General features: G+C 39.1%; 1 protein-coding gene across 5 annotated transcripts in view; it reads left to right on the plus strand.

The window, feature by feature from the left end:
* The window catches only part of SS18 (SS18 subunit of BAF chromatin remodeling complex), a 57,828-nt gene extending 44,021 nt beyond the window's left edge, over nucleotides 1-13,807 (plus strand). For 3 of the 5 annotated variants that reach the window (XM_067546434.1, XM_067546426.1, XM_067546411.1), the window contains 5 exons: nucleotides 166-270; nucleotides 2,606-2,698; nucleotides 3,438-3,560; nucleotides 6,204-6,328; nucleotides 12,092-13,807. In XM_067546434.1, coding sequence (XP_067402535.1) covers nucleotides 166-270; nucleotides 2,606-2,698; nucleotides 3,438-3,560; nucleotides 6,204-6,328; nucleotides 12,092-12,118 — 473 coding nt within the window. In that variant the 3' untranslated portion in view covers nucleotides 12,119-13,807. The remainder of the gene's footprint in view (nucleotides 1-165; nucleotides 271-2,605; nucleotides 2,699-3,437; nucleotides 3,561-6,203; nucleotides 6,329-12,091) is intronic. The other 2 variants (XM_067546414.1, XM_067546420.1) reach the window with 2 other exon arrangements.
* The last annotated feature ends 12,355 nt before the right edge of the window (nucleotides 13,808-26,162 follow it).

Genomic DNA, 26,162 nt, shown 5'->3' on the forward strand with positions numbered 1-26,162 from the left:
TATATAAAATTAAATAGTAAAGTAGATTAAATATGTTGTCTTAAATGCAACTGGGTGGGTGGGGAGTACATTTGAGAAACATTTCTCATACTAAAATCAGAAATTAGCAAGCTTGTTAACAAAGAAAACAAGGTATTTACGTATTGACTGGTTGTGGTTTTTCAGGCCCACCACAGCAGTACTCAGGCCAGGAAGACTATTATGGGGACCAATACAGTCATGGTGGACAAGGTCCTCCAGAAGGCATGAACCAGCAATATTACCCTGATGGTAATCTCTCATAATGTTAACTTTCCCATTTTCTATACCTGCCCAATATTAATGTAGAGAGCTACTCAAAAACGATAGAATGGGGTGAAAATAGTTAGTAATTGATCACCATAACAGATCTTGTATTTATAAAAGCTTCTAAATTCAGAATTGTTACTATAATTTAAGACTCTAAAGATAACTAATTTTACAGTTTGCTTAAAGTACATCATTTGTAATAGTTTTACTTTGACACCCTAATATTGGCTTTCATATTCTGTAATGAGAATTCTCTCATTTAGCTACAAGTATGGGAGGCTTCTTCAGTGTATGTAGAATAGCTGATCTGAATTAAAGCAGTCATGCTATACATCTGCTTTATGATGCTATATGTGCATAAAGAGACAGAGTAATATATCTGTTTTATAGCTAGTATACAGAAATTAAATAACTTGCTTATACACATAATGTTTGGGGGGTTTATGATTGTTACTCTCCTATAACATCATTTATTTTTGATTTTAAGAACAAAGTCCACAAATGTTTTATTGCTGCTATGGCATGGGCTTTGCGCATGCATACTGTTTGACAAAGGCATAAGATAGTCCCTGCCCTGAGGAGCTTGTTTGTTGAAGGGCCTGGTCCTATAAGCCCCTTCCTCCGTGGAATTCCCTCAATATTTTCAGGTTCAGACTCCAAGTTAAAATTATACAAATCAGTCGCTTTTCCTCTTTGAAGTAAGAGATCTGTATAGAGTGTATTAGAACAAGGCAAATCAGGATTATACTGTAAATTAGAAGATGGAGGTTCCTTTTTTCATTTGTTTTGGGTTTTTTTAGGGAGAGGTTGGGTGAACTCTGTATTTGTGGAAGAGTACTGGTTGACTCATAGCTACTGTGATAACCTGCTTGCCACTTAATGATGTGTTTTGTGACGTCCAAGGAACATGGTGGATAGTAAAAATTTTAAAAATGTGCATAGCTCAAAAAAGCCCCAAACCCAACTACTTGTAAATAAACTGAAATTAATTATTTGTTCGAATTTTAAAGTTCTAAATTTTTAAAATAAATATTTTAGCCAGGCCTAAAGCTATGGTACATAGGCATATGCATCTGATTTTAATTTGTGTACATTCAAAGATATTTCACAAGCTATGTTAAATCATAATATACAGCCTTACTTCTGGAACTTGTATTGTGTTGTACACATGACCTCATTTACACTTTACAAAAAAAAGTTGACTGTATGACTTTCATAACTTTGAAATAGCTGTAGGTAATTCATTTTAATGCATTCAATTGAACATTATCAATGAAAATTGTATGGCAGCATACATGAATTAACAATGATCCACCATATTCCGTTAACTTCACAAGTATTATTGTTAAACAACAATGGATACGTTGAAATAATAATCTATACAATTTATGCTAATAATGATTTAGGAGCATCAGAGTCAGTTTTTAAGAAGTTTGGTACAAATGGAGAACTAACCACAAAGACTCTTTATTTTTAGAAATTCCTGCCCTCTGCTTTATTTAGGCACTTTGATAAAATTTGTGCTAAAACTTTAACAAAATGAAAGCTTGTTCTCATGACTGAGTTTCACAATAGGACACTATGATGATGTAGATTTTAGTAATATGCAGGAGAAATATATTGGGTCTTAAAACAACAAACAGGTAGGGTATTTTTCTCATGTATTCGTTCCTAAACCAGAGGTGCCTGTAGCCTCTGAAATTGAAGCTTCTTTTTTAATGATTGTGCTGATGAATGAGGTTCTCCAGGGAAAACATCTTCTTAAGATTGTTAGGGCTGATGTTTGTGGGGGGAAAATCAGCCTTGAGAAATTTTTCTTTTGACACTTCAGAGCAAAATTTACTATAAAAAGATGTGATTCATAACTTCATTGAGCTTTGTTATATTTCACACTGCTTTTAGCATATGCTTTTGAATTGGAGATCAGCAGAACAGGTGTTAGACAAAGTATGATAATTGCTTCCTTTGTTCATTCTGATTTAATTCAGGTTATTTACATGTGAAAGGCCTAAATGCTTTCATTTTTTTAAAAAAAAGATAAAGTACTTTTTTCCCACCAACAAAGATTATCAAAAGGTTAAGACCATCCCTTGCTGCAATATTGCTAAAACTAGTGCATGAAGCTTTTTTTCCATGTCACATGGTAATTCAATATGAAAGGAAATCATATTGGTAAATCTTTGGCTATCACATAAAAAAGAATTTTCAGTTGTATTTCCAGTTGACTTTTTTCATTTTTCTGAAAGATGAAATATTTTTAGCGTTTTCATTCAGAGGCCATTAACGTTTCTTCCTGTCTCTTGTCGAATTGATGTAGGTCATAATGATTACGGTTATCAGCAACCGTCGTATCCTGAACAAGGCTACGATAGGCCTTATGAGGATTCCTCACAACATTACTACGAAGGAGGTATCTATATACCTTCACACACATACGCACATACATTCCCTTTCCTCCCCCACCTCCCATGGGAACGAAAATTCTTGCACAAAACAATTTATACCCATGCAAAGCTCTTGTAGAATACTAGTTGCTGGCTGTCTTGAAAATTGCAGGGAACTTGGAGCATTCAGAATAATTTCTTGCAAACACCTAAAATGTATAACCATAATTTGCCATTTCTAACAACAGTAAAATGACTAAAACACTGTTAGAGAACTTTTTTTTCCAATGGAAATTTTTATTTAAACATAACTCCATTGGTTCATTTGTATATATTTTGTGTGTGTGTGTGTATATATATATATATATATGTATGTATGTATGTGTATATATATATATAAATATAGCGCCATTAGGAAACAGCTTGCTGATCTTGTGTAGCTAGTCTGTGCTCTCGTAGCTGTCTTTAATTTTGTCTTTTTTATTTTATTTAGCATAGTCATGATCTTATGACTGTGAAGTTCCAGTAAATGTGTTGCTCGTTTGGCAGAGATGCTGAAAAAGCTGCAGTTCAACCTTGCAAAACTGGCTTTAACTGCAGTTTGTTTGGCCGAATTCCTTCATGTTTGGTTTGAGTTTTCTTTGTTTTGTTAAGTTTTTGAAATCAGGATTGCATTTTCATTTTGTTCTTGTGTTGTTGCATCTTAGAGAAAAACAGAAGTGTAGTAAACATCTTTAATTTTTTTTTCTTGCAACCATTTTACAGGAAACTCGCAATATGGTCAGCAGCAAGAGGCATATCAAGGCCCTCCTCAGCAGCAGGGTTACCCACCACAACAGCAGCAGTACACAGGACAGCAAGGTTATCCAGGACAACAGCAGGCTTATGGTAAGTAGCTGACAACAAGGTAGTTCTCACAAGCAAGATTAACGTTGAGATCCTCACCTCTGCTTCAGCCTCTTTAGGATGGATGAAAAGGCTGGAGCAACATAAAGGGGTCCTAAAATCCCTGTATTCAGCTGTGGGAGGAGTCCCCCAACACAGACACTGCAGAAGACAGCTTGCTGAGGGGATGGAGGGGTCAGGAGGGGGGACATTGGGGCAGGGTTGCAGCACAGGACTGCAGAGATTCCAGACTGTGTTGTGACTCACAGGAGAAGTATATGTAACTTAGGCAGGTCCCAGGGCTTTATACTGGGGGCCTTTCTAGTCCATGGAGAAGCCTAGGATCAGGAGAGCACAAAGATAGCCATCTTAACCCCATAAAACCATCTTAACTCCCTGTGCTGCTGGGCTACCACTTCTGTGTTGCACCTCTTACAGCCTCAGCACAGACTCTCACCCAATATTTGTTTACTGGAATTGAGCTTGGATCATAAAGTTCTTGCTTTCTCTGGTTATATTTATACAACTGCTGTAATAAAAAATACTTGCACAGTTGTAGTCTTCAGAGATAATTTTGTGCTAGTATTGAGAATTTCCCAGTGCTAATGTATGGTAGAATTGGGAAATAACACTATTATTGTTAAGAACATTTAACCGCTTGGATTCCAGGATATGCTCCAGAACAAGGAGCACGGAGTGGCGTGTGGTTTTTTTCTTCCTGAAGATTTTTAATCAGAACAGAGCATACTACCCATTTTAAATTTTCCTTTCTTTCATAATGTTAAGAGTTACACATCATCTTAAAATAAACATCCTTTCAAAAAGAGACAGTAAAAACCAGTTTCATAATTTGTAACTGAGATTTTGTATGCAATCATGGTGATTGTGCATGCAAATACCGGTTTCACATTTGACCTAATTCTGTTAATGATAGTGCTTTATAAAGGATCTAGTGAGATTTGGGAGAGTTTCTTTTTAAGTTGGAGCTGGACTGTTACAGTTTTGATTTGTATGTGTACCCAGAGTATAAATCAAAGTAAATAAATAAAATCTAATACATTTCACTCTTTTTTCCCCCGTACACTCATTCTGAAAATCTGCAGTTTAGATTAAAAACATTAGAAGAAAGAAGTGAAACAAACACGATAGAACTGCTTATCTGCACACACCATGATTTGCACACCCAAACTAGCTCACTTTTCAATTACAATTTCTGAAGCAGATAATGAAGTCTTAAATTAATAGATTTACTCTTTTTTACAAAAATCTCTTACTGAACATTTATTAGTAAATTGTAAAGAATGATCATAAATCAATAAAACTGAACTACGTTTTTCAGATGAACAAAGTACGTTTTGGGATATAGTATCCTTGCTTTACTTAATATTTATTACTCATTAATTTGAAAAAATCTGTAATTTGCAGTCAGCATCCCAGTAATTATTATGAATCTGCAAAGCTCTGTCCCACTTCAGGAGAAGAATAGAGAGCTAAAGTGGCATAGTTCAGGAGGATTTGATGCCTGAGGAGAATGGTAATAGGGTATGGAGTTTTTATCCTTTAGAATTCTAAATCATCACTTTGAACCTCTCACAGGTCCAAAGTTACCAAATTTGTTACCATCTGATGGCTGCTTAGTGATTAGGTAAAATGTGCACTTGTCCGCACTAAATCAAGTTACTGTCTAGGCAAGTCCATTTTGCTCCAAAAACAGATTTGCCTGTTTGTGTAATAGCATCAGTTGTAGAACTTTACTGGCTCTATCTGGTCTTCATGGGATCAATTGGCAGGCACCAAAGAATGTAACTCTCACAGGGAATCCCAATACCTCTATTTCTCAATGACTCCACAGGGGATATTTCTGAATTATTCTGTGCCCCAGCATTCCTGGGGGAATGAATTATGTTTTAAGTATGTCTGTCTATAGCAAGATGCAACCTTCCTTTGTAAGGAGAGGGTGGAAAGCTGAAAGTCAGCCCATGTGAGTAGCATCCATAAGCGCCTCCAGAGGCTTTCCTCCCACTTCCAAAAGAGAGAGGCTAAAGCATGAACTCTCCCCATCCTCCCTACCCAACCAAATAACCTCTGCAGGGTTGGGATGGGGAAAGAAGAGAGTAACGCCTTTCTCCTGAGTCCACCGTTGACATGTGCTAGCGAGAGGATTAACTCTTCTAACTAAGGCAGATTGCAGAGACGATAATGTGGACATAATGAAACCAAAACAGACAATTGATTACCTTATTTGGATTGTAATTGCCATTTATGCTCTGATTAAAATCAGGGGTTCAGTAGTTAAAATTAGAGGCTGGTGGCCTTAAACTGCAGGACTTTGCCTTGCATTGTTTTGTACATAAAATAGAAAAGCAAATATTTTGAAATGGGAACGTTCTCAGTTCATAAACCTTGGTAAAAAGCCTTTATATAAACCTTTGTGTGACGATTACTCTTATTGCCTCAGAATGCTATTGATGGTTATGGCTTAATGTAAGGAAAAACCCTGATCTTATATGATGCATGTGGTGACCTACTTTAAACTTGTTAAGTAATGGTGATATTTCCTTGGTGTGTTTTTGGTTGCACAATGCAATATTTTTACCACTCTACTCTTCCCCCCCATCCTTTTCGATTTGTTTTGATGATTTGCAGGTCCTTCACAGAGTGGTCCGGGACCTCAGTATCCTAACTACCCCCAAGGGCAAGGCCAGCAGTATGCAGCATACAGGCCCACTCAGCCTGGACCACCACAACAGAGGCCTTATGGATATGACCAGGTACAACTCTGTTTAGTAAAGTGTATTAATTCTTGTGTGTTCATTTTACTGTTTTATCTGGAACATATTTTATTAATGAATTTTGGATGCATATACATAACGATCAGAGATTTTATTTCCATGAGAGTTATTCATATACAGCTAGGAGAGTCGATTAGTCTATATCATTATTTTCTGATTTGGCCAGACTATACTAAACTAGTATAAACATAAACGTAACATAAACACAAACAGCTCACCACAGTATCAAAATTCATGTGAACCATTTTAGCCTAGTGATGAGTGACTTCAGTGGAAGTTGAGGGTACTAAGCATCTTGCAGGGTCACATTTTATTATTGCTCTGTATTGAACATAGTTAATGCTTTTTTTTAAATAAAAAAAGCATTCCCTTGGGGGCAAATCCAGCCCCCCCTCCTTGGCAGCCACACAGGGCACCTTGCCTGTCCAAGCAGTTTAATTCTACTGTATAGATTTTGGGGCAAATGTTCGGAGGGACCCACACAGACTTGAAGCCTCAGTTTGAACTGGTTCCCTGAATGGCAGCGTATGGGGGCAGGGCAGAGCCAGAGGATCCATTGCTACATCCCACTCCAAGGAAGCTGAGTAGCTCTGCAGCTGCTTAATGGCCATGAGGGAGGGAGGGAGGATTAATCCCTTCCTCTCTCTTCCTTGTACATGTACCTCACTATTCAGATTAGACATAGGTCAGAGGATTTTTTTCATTTGTGCATTACAAACTACAAAACAGCAAATGTTGCCTACTATCTCTGAAATGTTCTGTTGTAAACTTTATTAAAATAAAGGCCTTTACTCTCCTGGGCACAAGGAAGCTGGACATTATGACTGAACATATTTTACTACACAGATAAGATTTTATTGTTAAAAAAAATCCTAATTTGTCCATAAGCAACTATTTGGATTTTGAACAAGAAAAACATATTTACCATGGAGTAACAATGGTTAGAGTTCCTTCAGGGAGAATAGATCTCGCTCTCTATACACAAATATATTAAAAAAGGGAAGAAAAAAAAGAGGAGGGGCAACAAAACCTCGTTAATCTTGGTAACCTTAGAAGTGCAATTTCTTTTTAGCCCTAAGTCTTAAAAAGAACATTTAGTAGTACTTCAGTGTACAAAGGGCCATAGTTCCCAGTGCAAGCAATAAGCATTGGAAAATGTTTAGAGAGAGAGGGAGAGGTAACAGAGGGGAAAAGAAGTTTTAGTGTGTTGAATTTCCTACAGATCATTCTGGTGTGAGGCAGGGATAACTTCCTTTCCTCTGCAAAGGTTCTAGTCCTCCAGTTTCTTGAATAACCCAAGTTCCAAGGGAAATCCATTTGTTGAAGACTTTTCCTGTTCTCCCCAGTAGCACTGCTTCCTTAGGAGCCGTGCTATTTGAGCTCTTTTTTTTGGCAGCTGCCCTGAAAACCACCTCCTGTGAGTGAGTGGTATTTTATGGCGAGAGAAGCAGTCTAAGATCATGCTGACATTATCAGAAGTGTTTTATGCTGCATTACCTTTATGCAGGGTGAATTGATTTAAATCATGATTTAAATCACCAAGAGAAAATCATTGATTTAAATCAAGTTTCCCACTGATACTTCTTCACATATTTCTTAAATAATGGTGCAAATCTGATCACTAAAACATGTTAATTTACAACTCAATACAGCCTTTTACAACATCTAGGAGGGTATACTTTGTGTAATATTTAGATAACTTGATTTTTATTAATTTAGGAAATAGTACATAATACTCTGTGTCAAGCTGCAGAGATGCAGCAGCAGTACGTTAGGAATGGTCAGAACTAAATCACACACACAAACACAATAGCACTTAAATCTTAAATGTTACATAAATGTTTCACATTTGCAATTGCAGCAGTCTCCTGAGTTGCTGGCTGATGGCTGTCTTTAAACTTTTTTTTTTTTTTTTTTTTTAATTTTCAGAGCGTATTAACTCTAACAGACAAGTCATCATAACACTAAACGTGCTGTCCTTAACTTCTACAACTAGCTCTCATCTTCCCCACTCCCACTGTCATTTTTATTCATAGACTGAAACAGAAATATGAGTTTTCTTGCTTTTTCAACTCCCAGTCGATTTCTTAACTTTGAGTGAATAATACCAAACGATGAAAATATTCTCTATGCCTGCAGAGGAAGCTACTGCCGTGAAAAGTTGGCTTAGCAACTGAAGGAACTCTATTTTGAGGTGCCTGGCTAATGATTTCCACCAATTCAGGGAAATGACTTTGTTCAAAACATCATCAGTAAACATGTACTGTTTAAATGGTTCCGCTCCAGAAATTTATTATGACTGGCATAACTGAGGAGTGATTTTGAGATGCCCATGCCATGGCAGCATCATCATCTTCAGAAGTTAGGTATCTACCTTTATATCTGGGGTCGAGAATGTTCACAAGAAAATGAAGTGGAGTTAGTGCTTGATCCATTCGCTTCTTTATTGCCTGCAGTTTAACTTTTGGGTGAGGTATTTCTTTCTTCAGTCTCTCAAAGTGCCTTCCAAATTTCGACAGCATGAGCAATGCAGCAACAATTTCTCTAAAGTTTGTTTGAGGCTATGGATATAGGCTTCAGTATACTGAGCATATCCTCTACGTTCCTCTTTAATTCAGTGTTAGATACTTTGGATGAGATACTTCGATTTATTTTATCAAGGTTTGCTTCACAAAGTTTTATGAGAATAGGCCAGTTCTTAATAAGTTGTTCAAAACAATCAACCACAGAATTCCATCGAATCTTGAGGGAGAATTAGTTTGGATCCTCCTGCTCTCTTCAGTGAAGCTGAAGCAAAATGGTTGTTATGGAAGTATTTTGTGACTTCAGCAACATTTTATTTTGTTCCTGGAGAAGACGTACTTAAGTCTTTGGCTAAAAGATGCACTAAATGGGCATTGCAGCCATATGTTATGAAGGAGCATCCTTCTATTCCTCCTTCTTATCTTTGCCATGTTAGCGCCATTGTCTGACAAAACTGCACCCATGACAGTTGAATTTTTGTTCACAGTTTATTACAGCTTTCACTGCCACTTCTTTTAACTATTCTGTTGTGTAGGCATTTCCCAATGTTTCTATTGTTTCTGAAAGATATGCACCCCATCTTCTGTTGTCACACAAACACATATTACTGGATCATTGTGTACATTGCTCTACCTATAAAGGCTTAAACTGGCAAATTTTCCCTCAGTATTTCTTGCACACTGTTCAAGTTCCTTCTCATATGCTGTATCTAGCAACCTTCCACCAATGTCTGCTCTACCAGATGGGGTGTAGCCTGGTCATAAGGACTCAACCATGTCAATGAATTGTTTATTGTTAACGTGAAAAGGAAAATTTGTGGCATAAATGAACCAAGCAATCTTTTCATCTATGGTGTCTTGTTGGTATTTGCTGGTCCTTACTACAAACCCAGCATGGTGTTGGTTTTACTGGATGATTGAAATCTTTTGCTTGCTACTGATAGTTTGTAGTCTGAAATACTATAGTTGCAGCACTGCTGCTAAAAGTAGCAATGGATGACTCTGAAGTTGTTGCAGAGAGACAGTCAGTCAAAGTCTCTTATGCTTAAATGGAATCTTGAAACAAAATTCAAACATGGTTTTGAATAGTCGTTCTTCTCACTCTATTATTCAGTTAATCATTTACATTTTTTTCAGCAAGGATGCAGATCCGATTCCAAATTACCAAAAAAGCAAAGACTGACTGCACTTAGAGTGCACTTAATTTTGGAGTAAGCCCCATAGAACTCACTGGCACTTCTGTTTTAAAAAAAAAAAAAAAAAAGTATAGGGTTCCCTTGGGAAAGCTGAGTTATGCTGAAGTAAAAGAGGGAATAGACTTATGGCATCATCATTATGGTCTGTGGCCATGATGTTCCAAAATAAGAAGCATGTATTATGTAATATAAAATAAAAAATGATACCCAGTGGCAACTCTAGATTTCTCTTACTGCAGCTTTCTGTACCGTATACTTGGGTGATAGATTCTAAACCTAGTTAACTAATTAAACAAGCTATAAGGATTAGCTAAGCTAAACTTTTTTTTCTAGCAACATCAAACATAGCAAACAGCTTGGGAATTTACTTATTAAATCACACTTATATTAAAAGGCATAGAGAGAATCTTGAAGAATGATGCATTGCAAAATGAATTATTTAAGTTACTAACTAGTTGATCCACATTTTTCTTCAGACTTAGCCACATCTTCATCCACATCATTTTCTCCTGATAAGTAGTTTTCATTATGATGTTTCATTCTTGCAACTAGGCCCTGCATCTCCTTCTTGCACTGCTTATACTTGACACATTTTCCTTTTTTACCCCGGGGAAGGAATTTTTTCAAAATATTCCCAGATAGGGTCTCTTACGCCCAGAAGCCATGACAGTTTTTCTGTGGCAAAAGTGTGGGGGAATATAAGAAGCTGTCTGTGTACTGAATGTCTTCCCTTTTTCTTTCCAGTCCACTCCACTGTTCCTTTCTACTCTGCCTCCGTTCTTTGTCTCTCTGTCTTTAAGACAGCGTCTTAACTAACTCCTCTGTCTTGCTTGGCCCAGCTCCACCACCGCATAAGCACAGAACAACAACAATCCTATCCAATCTGTGTATTTCTTTGCACATGTGACTTTAGTCTGCTGAGAAACAGAAACCGAAACTGAAAGCCCAGAACTTTCAAGATGCAAGTGATAGTAGTTGGCTGGACAGATTAGATCCATTAATTCATTTTTCTGAGACTGTAAGTGTAGGTTTAGCATGTTTGTGATGAGATTTAATTGTAACTGTTATTTTTTTTAAACAAGAGAGAAATTTAGGATTTTATTAATGATTTTAAAAATAAAATAAAAATAATCTGATTTAAATTTTAAAAAACGATTTAAATAAAAAAAATTTGATAGATAAAAATAAATGATGTTTTTTTAACTTTGTCTTTGTGGGATTGAAGGGTGACAATGCTGTGGTGAGTGGTCGTTCCCAAACATGCCCCCTCCCTCTCTGCAAATCCAGAATCCCATGGTGTACCTGCAGAGAGAGCTTGTGAGATCATGAGAAGCATATACTGATGTCCCAGCTTTTACCTTCCACCCCACATACATCACATAAGATCCCCTCAGAGGAATTGAAGGAGAGTAATGAGGCCAGTATTTCTATGCATCAAATCTGTGGATTAAGGATTCCTATAAGACAAGTTGGCCATCTCCATCTTTATGGTTGCCTAGATGTGCCTTGGATCAAACATAGATTTTTTTAATTGTATATGTCAGTCTATTCTATGGTGCTCTGAAAATATGTGGATAATAGTTATGAGGTAAAGGCTGAGTGGAACTTTGAATTTCTGTGCTTTTGTATGTAATTTAATACTTGCAGTGCTGCTCAAATTCCAGTTTTGTATTCAGTGGTTCTATTATATTCTTTGTCAGAGAGACAGTTTTACCCTGATCTGTCTTATTTTTAATGTCTCTTATTTAATCTTTTATTAATTATCCATACCAATTCAAGGAAAATTTGTTCAAATTCAAACAGAATTACGCTCCAATTCATAAACATATAATCAGCAGTGTAATTTACAGACTAATTTAGAGAACTTTTGAGATGAAACATACACATCTATATATCAATAAAGTGAAATGAATGTTTTCAGGTATGTTTGGTGGCATGACTTCTTTGGGATACTGCCTTGTTTCAACTTTTATTATAGAAAAACAAAATCATTATCTAATCACATTTTTAAATTTACCTTTTAGGGGCAATATGGAAACTATCAGCAATGAAAAAGTACTTACATTCCAGTATCCAGTATCTATTAGCAGCCATATTGTCTCCTCAGCACTGTGGACATCTCCCTGTGAAGAGAACCTCCCATTCCATCTAGCTTTTGGAAAAATATTGTGGATAAATGGCTGTTTTACAATATACAGTCTTTATGGGCTAGTTAAAAAAGGCCATAGCCTTTCAAAAACTTTGATTTCACATCTGTACTCTAGATGGCAATATTGGACAGAAAATACATTGACATAACTAGTTTTCAATGAGTTCAGAACTGCGCATCAAACAGACTGTTACAGACTGAAAGGTGTGAACAGCTTTGTATGTTTATGAAGGTTATGGGAATTTAATATTTTTTCCACAAATTCTTTTGTAAGGGGAAGGGGGAAATGTACACTTTTTACAGCAGCAATATTTTGTATATTATGTTTTTCATGTGGTGAATATGCAAGACAGTACACTACTCACTGGGCAGGATCAGAAATCTGCTGTTACTATGGATTTGGGGCATGGTAAATGCTTGATTGTGTTGGTCTCAAAATGGTGTATAATAAAGGTGAATGAAGACATAGTTCACTGTACATCACTGATGGGCTCTTGGACAAAGAATTTGAATCCCAGTTATCTAAACAGGAAGATAATCAAGAACAGCATGATCTAGTCTTGTGCAAAGGATTAATTTTGTAAGCTTTCCAATTTTTTTAGTAAAGCATTTTTGTAAAGATGGTTTCTAACATAGTTTGACAATTTTTTGCAACATGGTTTTGGTACCCAGAAAAATTGTTCAGGCTGTAGGTATTTTGTCACAGTTTAACATAAACCGAGCCTAATCCCTTTCTAATTGCAATAACAAAGAATTTAACAAGTGTTAGTTTTACCTGATTTGAATATGCAAAGAATTCAAAAAACTAATACTGAAGACAGGTCAAACTGTATTGTATAAATGTATTTTAATCTTTAGTTGGTTAATTTGTTTGTAACAAACTAGCATAGAATAATTTGTAAACCTCTATCTAAACTTTCTTAACTGGGAATGAATACCTTTAGAAAGGGGCATTTTTGGTGTGTATCCATTTTTCTTACTGGTTAGTATGAGACCAAGGGATGTTTTATGTTATCAAATATAAACCCATTGGTGAGGTAAATGCCAAATTTTGTTGTGAACTGCACTGATGCTTATAGTGTTGCATGTGAGATAGCGGCAGCACCTTGATCAATAGCATAGTACACAAACTGGTTTTGAGACCATGCGGCGACTGTAGTTCAGATACATGAATGGATATTCTGTTGTGCAGGAGGGCATGCATTCAGGACTTCTTGGCAACCTTTATGAAGGACATAACTTAAAAATAAAATTAGCCCAGGAGTAAAATATTTTTTTCATAGTTGGCCATAATGTTTTAACAGGGAGAAAGCAATTGTAATACATAGTATTTGAATGAGCAAAACATACATGGAAAACAAAATTTTCAATTTGTCTATTGTTTTTAAAGGGAGAACATTTTTTTTTTTTTGCTTAAAGTTGATTCGTAGAAAATGCACATCAAGATTTGAACAGATAAAGCATGAGGAGCATTATTATAAATGAAATGCTTGTAGGTTCTGTGCCAATTTTCCACCGCTGTGTACTTCATTGCTATTTAAAATTGTACTCCATCAACTCTAAAGGAAGAATAAATTATTTGTGATTTTAATTTTCTCATTTGTTTCTTTAAATTAGATTTCTATCACTCTGATGTCTCATCTGGAGACTTTGCTGTGAGTTTTTATTTTGTTAGAAGTTGGTCCAGGATAACCAAAATTCATTTGCATTCTAGGACTTTATCAAAATTCTCTTGCCATAGCCAAGTTAATTAGAATTAACTATTCAGTAATCAACATGTTGTGTAGGCAGTTTGTTACAAAATTCTTTCTCTGAAAATGGAGGTCCATGAGGCTATAATCAAGATGACTGAATTAGATAAATGAGTTGAAGAGACAAAAATGTGCTGAACTCAACCTGGTATTGATACGTTATCTCATTTGAAATAAGCTCAACTGACATTAAGAAATAATTTGTCTTGCCAACCCATCTTCTGTTGTCTTATTCTCCTTTTTAATGGAAACTAAAATTGCAATTTTAATAAGCAGAATTTCCTCCAGGGTTTCCCTCCTAGAGACTAGTGCATTGGCAAGGTTTAATTGTTTTATAACGGTCCTGTTTTGTAAAAGTTTTTAATTGGTGGTGACAAAAATTACTTTATTCCTCTGGTACCATACTAGAACAACAACTTGAGAGAAGGTAGCTCTCCATAAAAGTTAGCATTGCCATTTAAATTACACATATACATTATTCAGATCCACCAAAACAAAAAAGGAAGCAGGAATGCCAGTTGTATGGGGGAACAAAATGGCAAGGTGCAAGAGCAAGAGGGTATTTGAGTCAGGTATCCTCCAGTAAATGGAAATCCAAACCATGTAAAGCCAACAGAAAGGATCTTAAGTTTAAAATGTAGAATGGATTATGGAAAATATGAGGTCTGATAGGGAATATGAGCATCAAGTAGAAACATAAAACTAATCTGATGCAGGAAGCCTGTGAAAGAATTAGTATGTCCTGAGAGTAAAGAGGACGATTGAGTTAAAAGCAGTTTCGGATACAACATTAGTCCATGGACCATTTCTGTGATTGATTGATTTGAACAATCATTTTGCCTTTTTTTTTTTTTTTTTTTTTTTTTTTTTTTAAATGATTCTCTCTCTCCCCTTCTGCTTGTGTGAGAGACTCAGGAAAAAAAACTAATAGTTTGAGAGAAAAATGGCAAAACTTTTTATACAAAGTTCTGTCAAATAAACAAAGTAAACTGTAAAAAATAAAGAAATATATACCTTTTCTCTAAAGACTTTCAGTTAAAGAATTCTCAGATGCTACTTGTAATAATAGTGCATTAAAAATCAGGTAGAAGTGATTTTTAAATAGATGGTGCTCTTATAAAGAGGGTTAAGGACACTGATGCAAAAAAAATTTAGCTTCTCTACAGTTTTCACCATAGAGGATGTTGAGGAAATACCCACTGCTTTCAGGTGATAAGGATGAGGCAGTAACAGAAATTAAGGTGTCAAAAGAAGAGCTGTTGGAATAAATCAGATGAATTAAAGAGTAACAAGTCACCAGGACCAGATGGAATTTATTGAACAGCTCAGAAGGAATTTGAGAATAAAGTGGCTATGAGCTGCTTTATATATGCAGCTGGGGGACGTGCAGGAGGAGGAGGGTTATATGAAATATTGACCAATGAGCCTTATTACAGTACCTGGCAAATTGGCTGAAGTAGTAATTTTAAAATAGAATTATACAACACTTGGATGAATATGACATGCTAAATAAGCATGGTTTCTGTAAATGAAAATTGTGCCTCCCTAGTCTACTAGAATTCTTTGAATGTTTCAGCAATATAGTAGATAAATAACTAGTTGATATTTATTTGGATTTTCCAAAACCCCTGACAAAGTCTTTACAAGATGCCCCTAAGGAAACTAGTCATAAGATAAGAAGTACCATCATAGTTTGGAAACTAGCTAAGATGAAGAAAACAAATAGTAGAAGTAAATGTTTAACCTGGTAAAGTTTAACTTTGTGGTGCACCCAAGGTTCTGTACTAGAGCTGTTTATCGTATCTCTCAAATAGTCTGGAAAAGGGGATGACCAATGAAGTGGCCACATTTGAAATACACAAAATTATTTAGGTTAATTAAAGTTAGATACTTCGAGAAACTTCATAGTGACATAACCAAGCTAACAAATAGGTAGCAATGATGGCAGATGAAATTCAGTGTTGACAAAATCAAGGTAATGCACGTTGGAAGGAATAATGTAATACTCGTGGCAAACAGCTGGCTTCACCCTAGTGGGTTTCGCGCTTTTGCCTCTCGTGGTGGGCCAGGGCGTCACCAGTTACCCCGTCTCCCCAGGGAGGGGGGTAGGGACCCGATCCCTCCTGCTCCTCTGGTTCCCAGCCCAGGGGACCTATGAGTAGCAGCTATGTGCTTCTGGCACCATACTCACAGCTGCAGTCTTTTTCCCTGGGCTAATTTCCCCCTCTATCCTTCTGGCTTCCTGAGCCCAATACCTTCCTAAGCATTCCTTTCTGCTCCTTTACACTCTCTGTGCTCCTTCACACAACTCTGCACTCCAGCACACAGCATGGCCCTCCTACTCCTCCAGCATGCACACTGTCTTTCTGGAGCAGAGGGTTTTTATCAAGCACCTGGCTGGGCCTTAATTGGCCTCAGCTGCTCCTAATTGCCCCCTCATGACTTCTGGCTAATCTGCAGGGAACAGAGCCCTGATCATTCTGGGGCTTACATACCTCCCTTTGAGCACTCTCCTACTGCCCTTGCTATGTCACTCTCAAAATCTGGGGCTATAAGCACTATAAGCACTGGGTGGCTACAAAGAGCTGTCCTTAAATTCATGAATGCTTTTTCAGCCACCTCGGTCCACTTCACCATATCCGAGCCCCGAGCTTTTATCAGGTCAGTCAGGGGCCCTGCTCTAGCGGCAAAGTGGGGGATAAATCTCCTCTAATATCCCACGATCTCTAAGAATGCCCTGACCTGTTTCTTGTGGACTAGTCGGGGCCAGGCCTGGATGGCCTCTACCTTGTCCCACTGGGGGTTTACCAGGCCTCTCCCTACCAGATATCCCAGGTATTTGGCCTCGGCCAGCCCTATTGTGCACTTGAGGGGGTTTGCAGTTAGGCAGCTTTCCGGAGGGGGTCGAGCACCGCCTCTACTTTCCCCAGGTGCGTTTCTCAGTCGGGGCTATGGATGACCACATCATCTAGATAGGCCGCCGCATACTTGGTGTGGGGACTCAGTAATTGGTCCATCAGCCTTTGGAATGTTGCAGGGGCCCGATGTAGTCTGAAGGGGAGGACAGGTTTATTGAAATGGGCCATCAGGCGTGGAGAAGGCGGTCTTCTCTTTGGCATCTTTGGCTAGAGGGATTTGACAGTAGCCCTTGGTCAGGTCCAGGTGGTCAGGTATCAAGCCTTGCCCAACTGGTCCACTAGCTCATCGATACGCGGGATCGGGTAGGCATTGAATTTAGATATCTCATTCAGCTTCCTGAAATCATTACAGAACTGCAGGGTGCCGTCAGGCTTGGGGACTAGGATGATCGGGCTGGACCACTGGCTGTGGGATTTTTCAATAACCCTGAGTTCCAACATCCTTCTTTCTTCTGTCCTAATTTCTTCCCTCCTGGCCTCTGGGATCCGGTATGGTTTTATCGTCACTCGCACCCCAGAATTGGTGATGATATGATGGTGGACCATCGTCTTACGACCGGGCTGCTTGCAGAACACATTCTGGTTTTGCTGGACCATGTCAATAACTTCTGTCTGCTGTTCGGGGGATATTCTCATCTCCCCCTGTGGGGCGCCTGTCTGGGGGTTGCTTCTCATGTGACCAGGTATGTTTCCCGGTCCCACCAGGGCTTCAGCAGGTTAACATGGCATAGTTGTACCGGCTTCCAGAGGTCTGGTTGCCTCACCTTATAGTTTAGGTCTCTGACTGCTTCTCCAACTTCATACAGTCCTTGCCAACTGGCCAGGAGCTTGTGCTCCACTCTTGACACCAGCACCATCACCCGCTCCCCTGGCTGAAACCTCCGTGCCTTGGCCCGTTGGTTATAGTAGGTCTGCTGGGTCTCCTGGGCTTTCTCCAGGTGTTCCTGCACTACGGGAGTCACCCGGGCTATCCGTTCCTGCATCTGTGCCACGTGCTCGATGATGTTCTTCCCTGAGTTGAGCTGTTCCTCCCAGTCCTCTTTGGCAATATCTAACATACCCCGTGGATGGCGACCGTGTAATAGCTCGAAGGGAGAGAACCCAGCGGATGCCTGAAGGACCTCCCGTATCGCAAATATTAAGTATGGTAACAGGGCATCCCAATCCTTCATGTCCTGCACCACTACCTTCTGTATCATGCTCTTGAGAGTGTGATTAAACATCTCGACCAGGCCGTCCATTTGTGGATGATATACTGAAGTCCACAGGGCCTGGATGTGGAGCAGAGTACAAAGATCTTTCATTAATTTGGACATAAAGGGGGTCCCTTGGTCTGTCAAGATGTCCTTGGGGATGCCCACCCTAGCAAAGACCTGGAGTAGTTCCTTTGCAATTGCCTTGGATGTGGGGTTTCTTAATGGAATGGCTTCAGGGTACCGTGTGGCATAGTCCAGAATGACAAACACATTTTGATGGCCCCGCGCTGATCGTTCTAGTGGCCCCACCAGGTCCATAACTATCCTCTCAAAAGGAACTTTGATAATGGGTAGGGGCACTAATGGGGCTTGCAAGTGAGACCGGGGGCTGTGTAATTGGCACTCTGGGCAGGACATGCAGTATCATTGGACCTCTGCCCATATTCCTGGCCAGTAAAACCTTCTCAGAATTCAGTCCAGGGTCTTATCTGCTCTTAAGGGTCCCCCAAATAAATAACTATGGGCCAGGTCCAATACTGCCTTGGTGTGTTTCCGTGGCATCAAGAGTTGCTCCACCTCCTCCCCCCGTATTTGTGCCACATGGTACAGCAGGTCACGTCTCAGGATATAGTACAGTCTGGGACCCTTGGTCTTGCCCTCCACGGGCATGCCATCTATCTGGGCTATCTCCTCCCTCACATTTACATATAATTGGTCATTGGTCTGTTTAGTTCAGAGGAAAAATGAATAAAAGGAATTATGATAGAGGTATATAAAATTATAACTAGTATAGAGAAAGTAAATTGATCACTCCTACTCATTTTTCCCCCTGATAAGGCAAGAAGAAGGGGAATAGTCAATGGAACTGAAAGGCAACTCATTTAAAACTGATAATAGGAAATGCATAACTACAGAACTCAGAGGCCAAAGCTTAGTAGATTTTTTTTTTTTTTTTTTTTTAAAGAATGAGATATTTATATGGATGAGAACATCCACAGCTACATTAGATCAGATGAAACAGTGTATTTAGAGGGGATATATATAAAGCCTCACGCTTTGTAGTAATAAGCCAACAACTAACCCACTAGGGTTAAGAAGAAACTTCCCTCATTATCTATTATGGGGTTGGGTTACTTTTTATTTTTCATCAGTTTCCTCTCACGTGTCTGAACCAGGATGGCAATTCTTGCATTCCATTCTGAAAATGAAATCCTTGCATCATTTTGTGGTTTTTATGATAAAGTACAGGTTTGATGTAAATTTAAGAGTAAAATCTGAAATGTGGATGTGGATATATAACTAAACATGGAAGCGTATATTTGATTCCAACTTTACAGAAACTCCTCAGTTAGTTTTGCATGATGATAAATGTAATTATTTCTGAAGTATATGATTACCCTTCCAACTGTAGCATTTTTGTGCTGGGGGCACTGGTAACTGCATCTCTTTAAGGGGGGTTTAGTTGGTTTTTTGGCTGAGAGGCAATAGAAAACTGAGGATTCTTATTGCTGTTTGCTACTCCCACGGCGGGGGCACATTTGCTGGCTTAGGGCTTGATCCAGTGCCCACTGAAGTCAGTGGAAATACCCCTGTTGATTTCAGTGGGCATTGGATCGGGCTCTGCGGAGGCATAACGTTACCTAGAGCAGCCGCTGCCTCAGCTTTCATTCCTCAGAACTCAATGCAGTGGTCACATAGAGATGCTTCCATGATCTCTCAGAGAGAGGCCCATGCTGCAGAGCTACTTCCTTCCCCCAGGGCCCACACAGGACTCCAGTTTTCAAGGTGTCCCACACACTGGCCCCAGACCAGCAAGCCTCTGAGTAGTTCCATTTACGTCAACAGGACTACTCATGTGCTTAAAGTTAAGCATGAGTTTAAATGTTTTGCTGGATCGGGACCAGAGTGCTCAGTACCTTGCAGGAATTGAGCCTATAAGGATGGGGATGATGAGGGAGGCATGTGTGGAAGGGAAGGGTATCAGTTTCCTGATTGGGACCATTTAAATGCTAACATCTACTTTTAATTTAATCAGAAAGAGAGGAAAAGCTCTAACCCATATTTTGGTGCAGCTTTCTTTTGACCACAGACAAACTTCCCTGAAAAAAGGGAAAAAATATCCCTTTACAAGAAATATATTCCTATTTTAACAGAATGTGTGATTTACACGTGCCTGGGATATAATCATTTTTGAGTTGGTCTTTTATTTTTTTCAGTGCCCTGCAAATAGAAACAAAACAACCAATAAGTTTTTTTTAAGAAGCTGAGACTGCCTCACCACTTCTTCATCAGAAATCCTAACAAATAAAGAATGTCAACAGTTTCATAAATTTTATAGAAATATATTTGCTCTTTTTTTTTTTTTTTTTTTTTTTGCTAGCTTAACCAAAGCTCTTACCAAAGTTTGTGAAATCTTCAGAACAGTGCATTGTGTTTCCTTGACTTGTCATTTTTGGTTTAAAGCAATTAGTGTAGGTGAATCACGTTATGGGGCCTTTTAAAATATTATTTTCTTTTGTTTATCACTTTTACTTCCGCTAAAAGTTAATTTTACACTGCATAACTTCAAATTTTCTGCTTCTGGGAGTGGTGAGTGGGTGTTGCCAGGAGCTGAATGCTGGCATCACTGAATTGGCTCATTACAAATATTTTGTAGAAAAAGATAATTTATTGGGGCAGGTTAAGTCGTGGAAACACCTATTATATTTTTATGAGATTGCTGTACATTAGGTTCACCAGCTGCTTGTTGTTTTCAGCTAATTTTAAGTCTAGAGAAAAATTTAGATAAGCAATCGTGCAAGTTGCTCTTTTGATTGCTGGTTCTCGGCACAATCTTCAGATTATTGCTCTGCTCTTTTTCATGAAGTACAGTATAACCAAGTTGCACAGCTTCTTACAGTATTTTTCTAAACACTGGTTACGGCCCTACTTGTTGAGATACCTTCTTGTCAAATTGATATGTGGATCAGATGTCAATCTCCAAGGTGTCCAACTCTGATCTGTGTGTCTGGGTTTTTGTTTTTTTCTCTCTCATTGATGTAGATCCTTTGAGAGCTAGTTGTTTTTATCTGAGAGCCTAGATAACTGCAGTTATCTGTTTGCTCCCAGGGCCATTTCCTCAGCTGGGATGAAATATTTGCCTTTTGCCATGAGATAGCTAAAAAAAAAAAATTAATGTTCATGGAGAAGGATATCAGCTGTAAATACTTCTCACAAGTTTTCTTAACTTCTCTGCACCAGAGGACTAGTTCATCCAAGTGTAGCAAATTACTAACCAACTTGGCAGTAATTTTCACTTTTGTCCTCTCCTCAGACATCCATGTACTCCCAGGACCAAGTAATTTAAAGGCAGAGCAAAAATGTGCCAATGTTGAAAGCCTTTGCTATATCCTGTGTGGTTTTGACTGCTAGTAGATGACTGTTTTCAGGCCTGCAAATGGATTCCCAACAGGCAACTGGAAATCTTTAATCAGTCTTAGCAACTACATCTGTGCACCGACAAGTCAAACATTGCCTTGTGTTCACTGGAGCACATGTACAATGGCAGATGTGACTTTGTCATAGGGAGTGACTGTTCTGGTGAGTTTGACTGTTGAAAAATTCCACAGTTGCCCCATATGGTCTCAACAGCTCCAATTCTGCACACTGTTGTATAGTGCCTTTACCATTCATTTTGCACCCCCTTTCAAGGAGAACATGTTTTAGTTTATGCAATTTTCTCCTTACTGTCTTAACGTGGCGCTTGTTTTAATTCTACTTTTTGTGTGTTTTTGTTCCTCTTGTGTGTTTTGTTCCACTTGTGTTGATATAATTTTCCTTCTGGCATGATATAAAGAGTTAACTTCTGTCCAGTCATTGCTGATGTTCTCCTTACTGTATTTTGTGACAAAACAAAATGGTTTCCGTTGGTCACTTTCTTTAGAGAAGCCTGCTCATGTGAAATTAACTATCCTCTGTGACATAGTCAAGGTTGCTTGGTTTCCAGTGATTAGAAGTTGGCATAATTAGTTTCTCACTTACAGATCATTTATTTATTTAAATTTATAATTTAAACACATCTCTGGATCAAGGTGCTTTTGTGCATTTTTATAGAGCCAATAAAACATAAAATTCCCAATAAGTATCAAACGGATTGCGCTAACCACATGATCCCCAACAATGCTTATAACGAGAAACCCATATATGAACAGGGTGACTGGCTCCTTTAAGACTTGTGTCTAATTACCTGCTGCCCAACTGGGCTTAAGGGAAGACTCAGAGGCCTTATAAAGAGGGGGAGACAGCATCAAGGGAAAGATTGCTCTCTGTGGACCTCTCTCAGCCCAGATAGGAAAAAAGATTACATGGAGAGCTGCTGAAAGGGTTCCTGAAGGAAGAAGTTGGGGAAATTGCTGGAGGTACTCCTGAAAGCCCAGAAACACAGGCCCCAAGAAAGGAGGCTGTGCAACTTCATGAACCTAAGGGGAGATACTAGTGAAGGAGGGATAAGTTTGGGAGTTAGGGTGTGTTCCTGGGAACACTGGCGGTATGTGGAGAGAGAGAGGGAGGCAAGGCTGGGGGCTCCTAGGGAAGGAAGCAGGTGTTTCTTCTAGGGATGGGGGAATCTGTGGAGGATGGCATCACTGGGATTGAGTTTGGTAAGAAGGCAGTGATGGGTGTATTTCTGAGGGAGGGAGACACTCACAGCAGGCTTTGGGAAGGGAGCCCAGCATGTCTGCATTTCAGGCTCCGCTGAAAAACTGGCTGAGCAGCTCTGACCCTAAAGTTTGGTGTGAGGAGCTTGAGTTGAGGCTCCTAACTCATTTTGCTGTAAAATGTAAGAGATAGGAGATGGGGAGCAAACTGGAGGGGCAAAATGACAGCTTTAACTTTAACTGATTTAACAGCTTTAAAACTTTAATAGCTTTAACTGATTGTGACCCTTTGACCTTTTGAAAAAACATATGTGGCCTTTGGGCTGGAAAGGCTGGGCATGGCTGCGCTAATCATACCTGTACATCACAAACAGAGCCATGTTTCAGTTCAGAGAAACACCTTGTGGAGCGTACTTTCCTCAGAGTCTGAATCGGATCACAAAGAAGCTGTGACACAGGTTGGGATTTCTCCATGTCTATGTGGTCTGGCACTGCATATTGCTCACACCCAAGCAACCAGTTACACGTGAGAACAGAAATAGTTTCTGAGCATATGTAGACGTTGCCTGGACAATAAGCGCACCGATTTGGAAAACAGTGTGCTATGAGGTGACACTGTAGGAAAGAATCATAGTATACAAATGTAGCTACTTCACAGGACGCCTCAGGTCACAGGAGCGAAAAAACATACCATTTTCTAGCTTCTACCTTCCACCCTAGGAATACAAAATTCCTAGGGAAAGAGCAGAGCACCTATGCTGACGCCACCTTCAGCAGCAATGCCTTTTCTAGCCATAGAAATCCTCCATCCTGTCCATTATTTTCAGCATCTTACTCTTCACCCAGCTCTAGCACCACAGCAAAGTTGAACACATCAAACCCTACAAGTTAGCGCTTAGTCCTCATTCCCACATAAACACAACCATTTTGCAAACATGATCTGATATTAATTACCCCCTTGGCACCAAAAATCAGGATTTTCTGATGCAGCCCACTAATGTAAAATGCATTAGTGTAAACTCTGGCTCCAAGGGGTTAGATTCTCTAAATAAACACAGCAAAGTTTTTCTTTATTCAAAATTTGCAGGCTATTCTGAGAGACTGATTTATTCAACAAAAATACTTAAAACTATCCTGGGTTTTTAGTAGATTATAAATGCCTTGTTCTTTTTGCAAGAATTGAATGTGATGTTGTAGATCAATGAAACTTGACTCCTTTTCATGCCTCAAAATGAAATTTGCCCAAGCTCATTTTTGTGGTCATGTGCTGCATACATATCATGATATTCTTCTAAATATCTATAATGGACTGAGCCTGGGTATCAATGGGATTGGGCATTAAAAGGATTGCAATTTTCTCTGTTTTATGAATGTTCTGCTTTGAGATCAATGGATGAAAAATGCTATACAAGAGCTAGGTATTATAATTTTCAGGGTAGCTGTATTTTAATTTCTAAAACATCAATCCAGGATGATTCTTGTTCAACTCAATATGGAGAGAGCTGTGGTCCAGTTGTCTGTGCGGTGGGTGGGGAAATCAGAAACTCCTGAATGCTAACTGGGACTGTGACACTGGCTTCATGTGTGCTCTTGGACAAGTCACTTAACCTCTTTGCATCAGTTTCCCGTCTATAAAATGGGGTCAATGTTTCAGACCCGGGGCTTGCTCCCATTCACTTCCATGGGCTTTAGATCAGGCCTTTAGCGACTTTGTAGAGTTTTTGTGAAGATTAATTAGATAATGGTTGTTAAGTCAGGTCATCACAATAGGGACTAAGTTGTTCTTTGAGAGCAGAAAATGTAATGGCAGACCCAAAATATGGTTTGAGATCAACCTCTGCAAAGCCAAATTATGTTGCATGTGGAACTCTCTTGGGAATAGCATATATGTTGAGACATTATGTATTGATTTCTAAGCACACTAATGTGTAGTAGGCACCCCACAAAACATAGAGAAGCCATGGTTTCTGCATTTAAGAGATTACAATCTAAGTATAAACAAAATACAACAAGGAGGACAAATGGAGGCTGTGGGGCTAGAAGAAGAAAGAATGAGAGTTATGTAGATATGTGGCGGCTTACTTAGGCACTGCATACTTCTTCAGCGGCTACAGGGGCAGGTTTCGTGGGTTAATGTTAATTATTTATTGATTTTTAAAGCTAAAACATGGAGTATATTGTCTAGAAGATAATATAGGCCAGTGGACAGGGCACTGGACTGGGACACAGGAGATTTGATTTGTTTGTACTTCTGCTACTGACCTGCCACTGTTGCCCCTCCCACCCCGTCTGTCTCATCTCTTTAGGTTGTAAGCTCTTTGGAGTGAGGACAGTTTCTTAATATGTGTTCACACAGCGTCTAGCCCATAGGGTGGACCCTTTAGGAATGATCATAATACAAATGAATAATAGCAGCAATTCTTCCTCACAAACACACTCCTTTTTTACCACCGATTATTATGCAAAGCTTTGTGACACAGGCTCTTTTTCTATACAGCATGGATTCTCTTATGCTGTGTACTAGTCTTACAATCTGCCCACTTCCTAAGGGAGCATGGTGCAGGAGAGATTCAAAGAGGAACACATAAGGAATTAACTCATTACCCAGGTATACTTTTCCTAGTTGTAATTGGTCATGCCAGTTGAAGTAACACAAAGCCCTGTCCTGCAAGGTTACTGCACTGACCAGAGGAAAGGCAGACTTAAAATCCATTGATAAGATTCTGGGATAGTGCAGCACAAAACTTACAGCCTAATGGGAAAGACACCTCCCCTGCCTCAGCTCTACCTATGTCAGGGGGTTTGATGGGGTCTTCAGAAGGCAACCTTATGTTTGTCTTCTACAGAGCCTGTGCTGGGAGAACCCCCACCCTGGGCCAGATCAAGGGGTTTTAGAGCCCTTTTAGCTACTCCAGCCCTTTAACCTGGCATGAAGGGGCTAAAATGAGAGTGAGGCTTGCACCCCATAAAAGTAAGGTACCGTATATAGACTGTGACACTCTGTGTCTGAAAGCAACACCCCAGAACCCCATATTCACCACTGTCATATAATCATGCTATTTTCTGTACAATGTATACTGTGTATGTTATCATTTTAAAAGCCTTGATCTGCTAAACATTAATATTTTGTTGGATTGTATGTGCTACCAACCGCACCATGTGAAGTTATGAAATATTGTTGTATATGCTACTAGAACATGTTGTGAGGTGGCAAATTCCTGCAAACAGCCTTTTAGTCACAACAATGAATTGGCCAGACAGCAAGGAGAGAAGCCATTATCCTAGGGACAGTATACAATCAGGACTTCATAGAGGGAAGCACGTAGGCAATGAATACTCCCTGACCAATAAGGGTGGCAACCCCAGGTCACGAGCATCGATTGTTCCAGCAAGCTGGAACAGACTATAAAAGAAGGGGAATGACATCATCACTTGGCTTCACTCCCC

Source organism: Emydura macquarii, unplaced genomic scaffold, assembly GCF_026122565.2.
Source record: "Emydura macquarii macquarii isolate MOO-44397 ecotype Brisbane River unplaced genomic scaffold, CSIRO-AGI_Emac_v2 contig_212, whole genome shotgun sequence".
In the NCBI taxonomy this organism is placed as follows: Eukaryota; Metazoa; Chordata; order Testudines; family Chelidae; genus Emydura; species Emydura macquarii.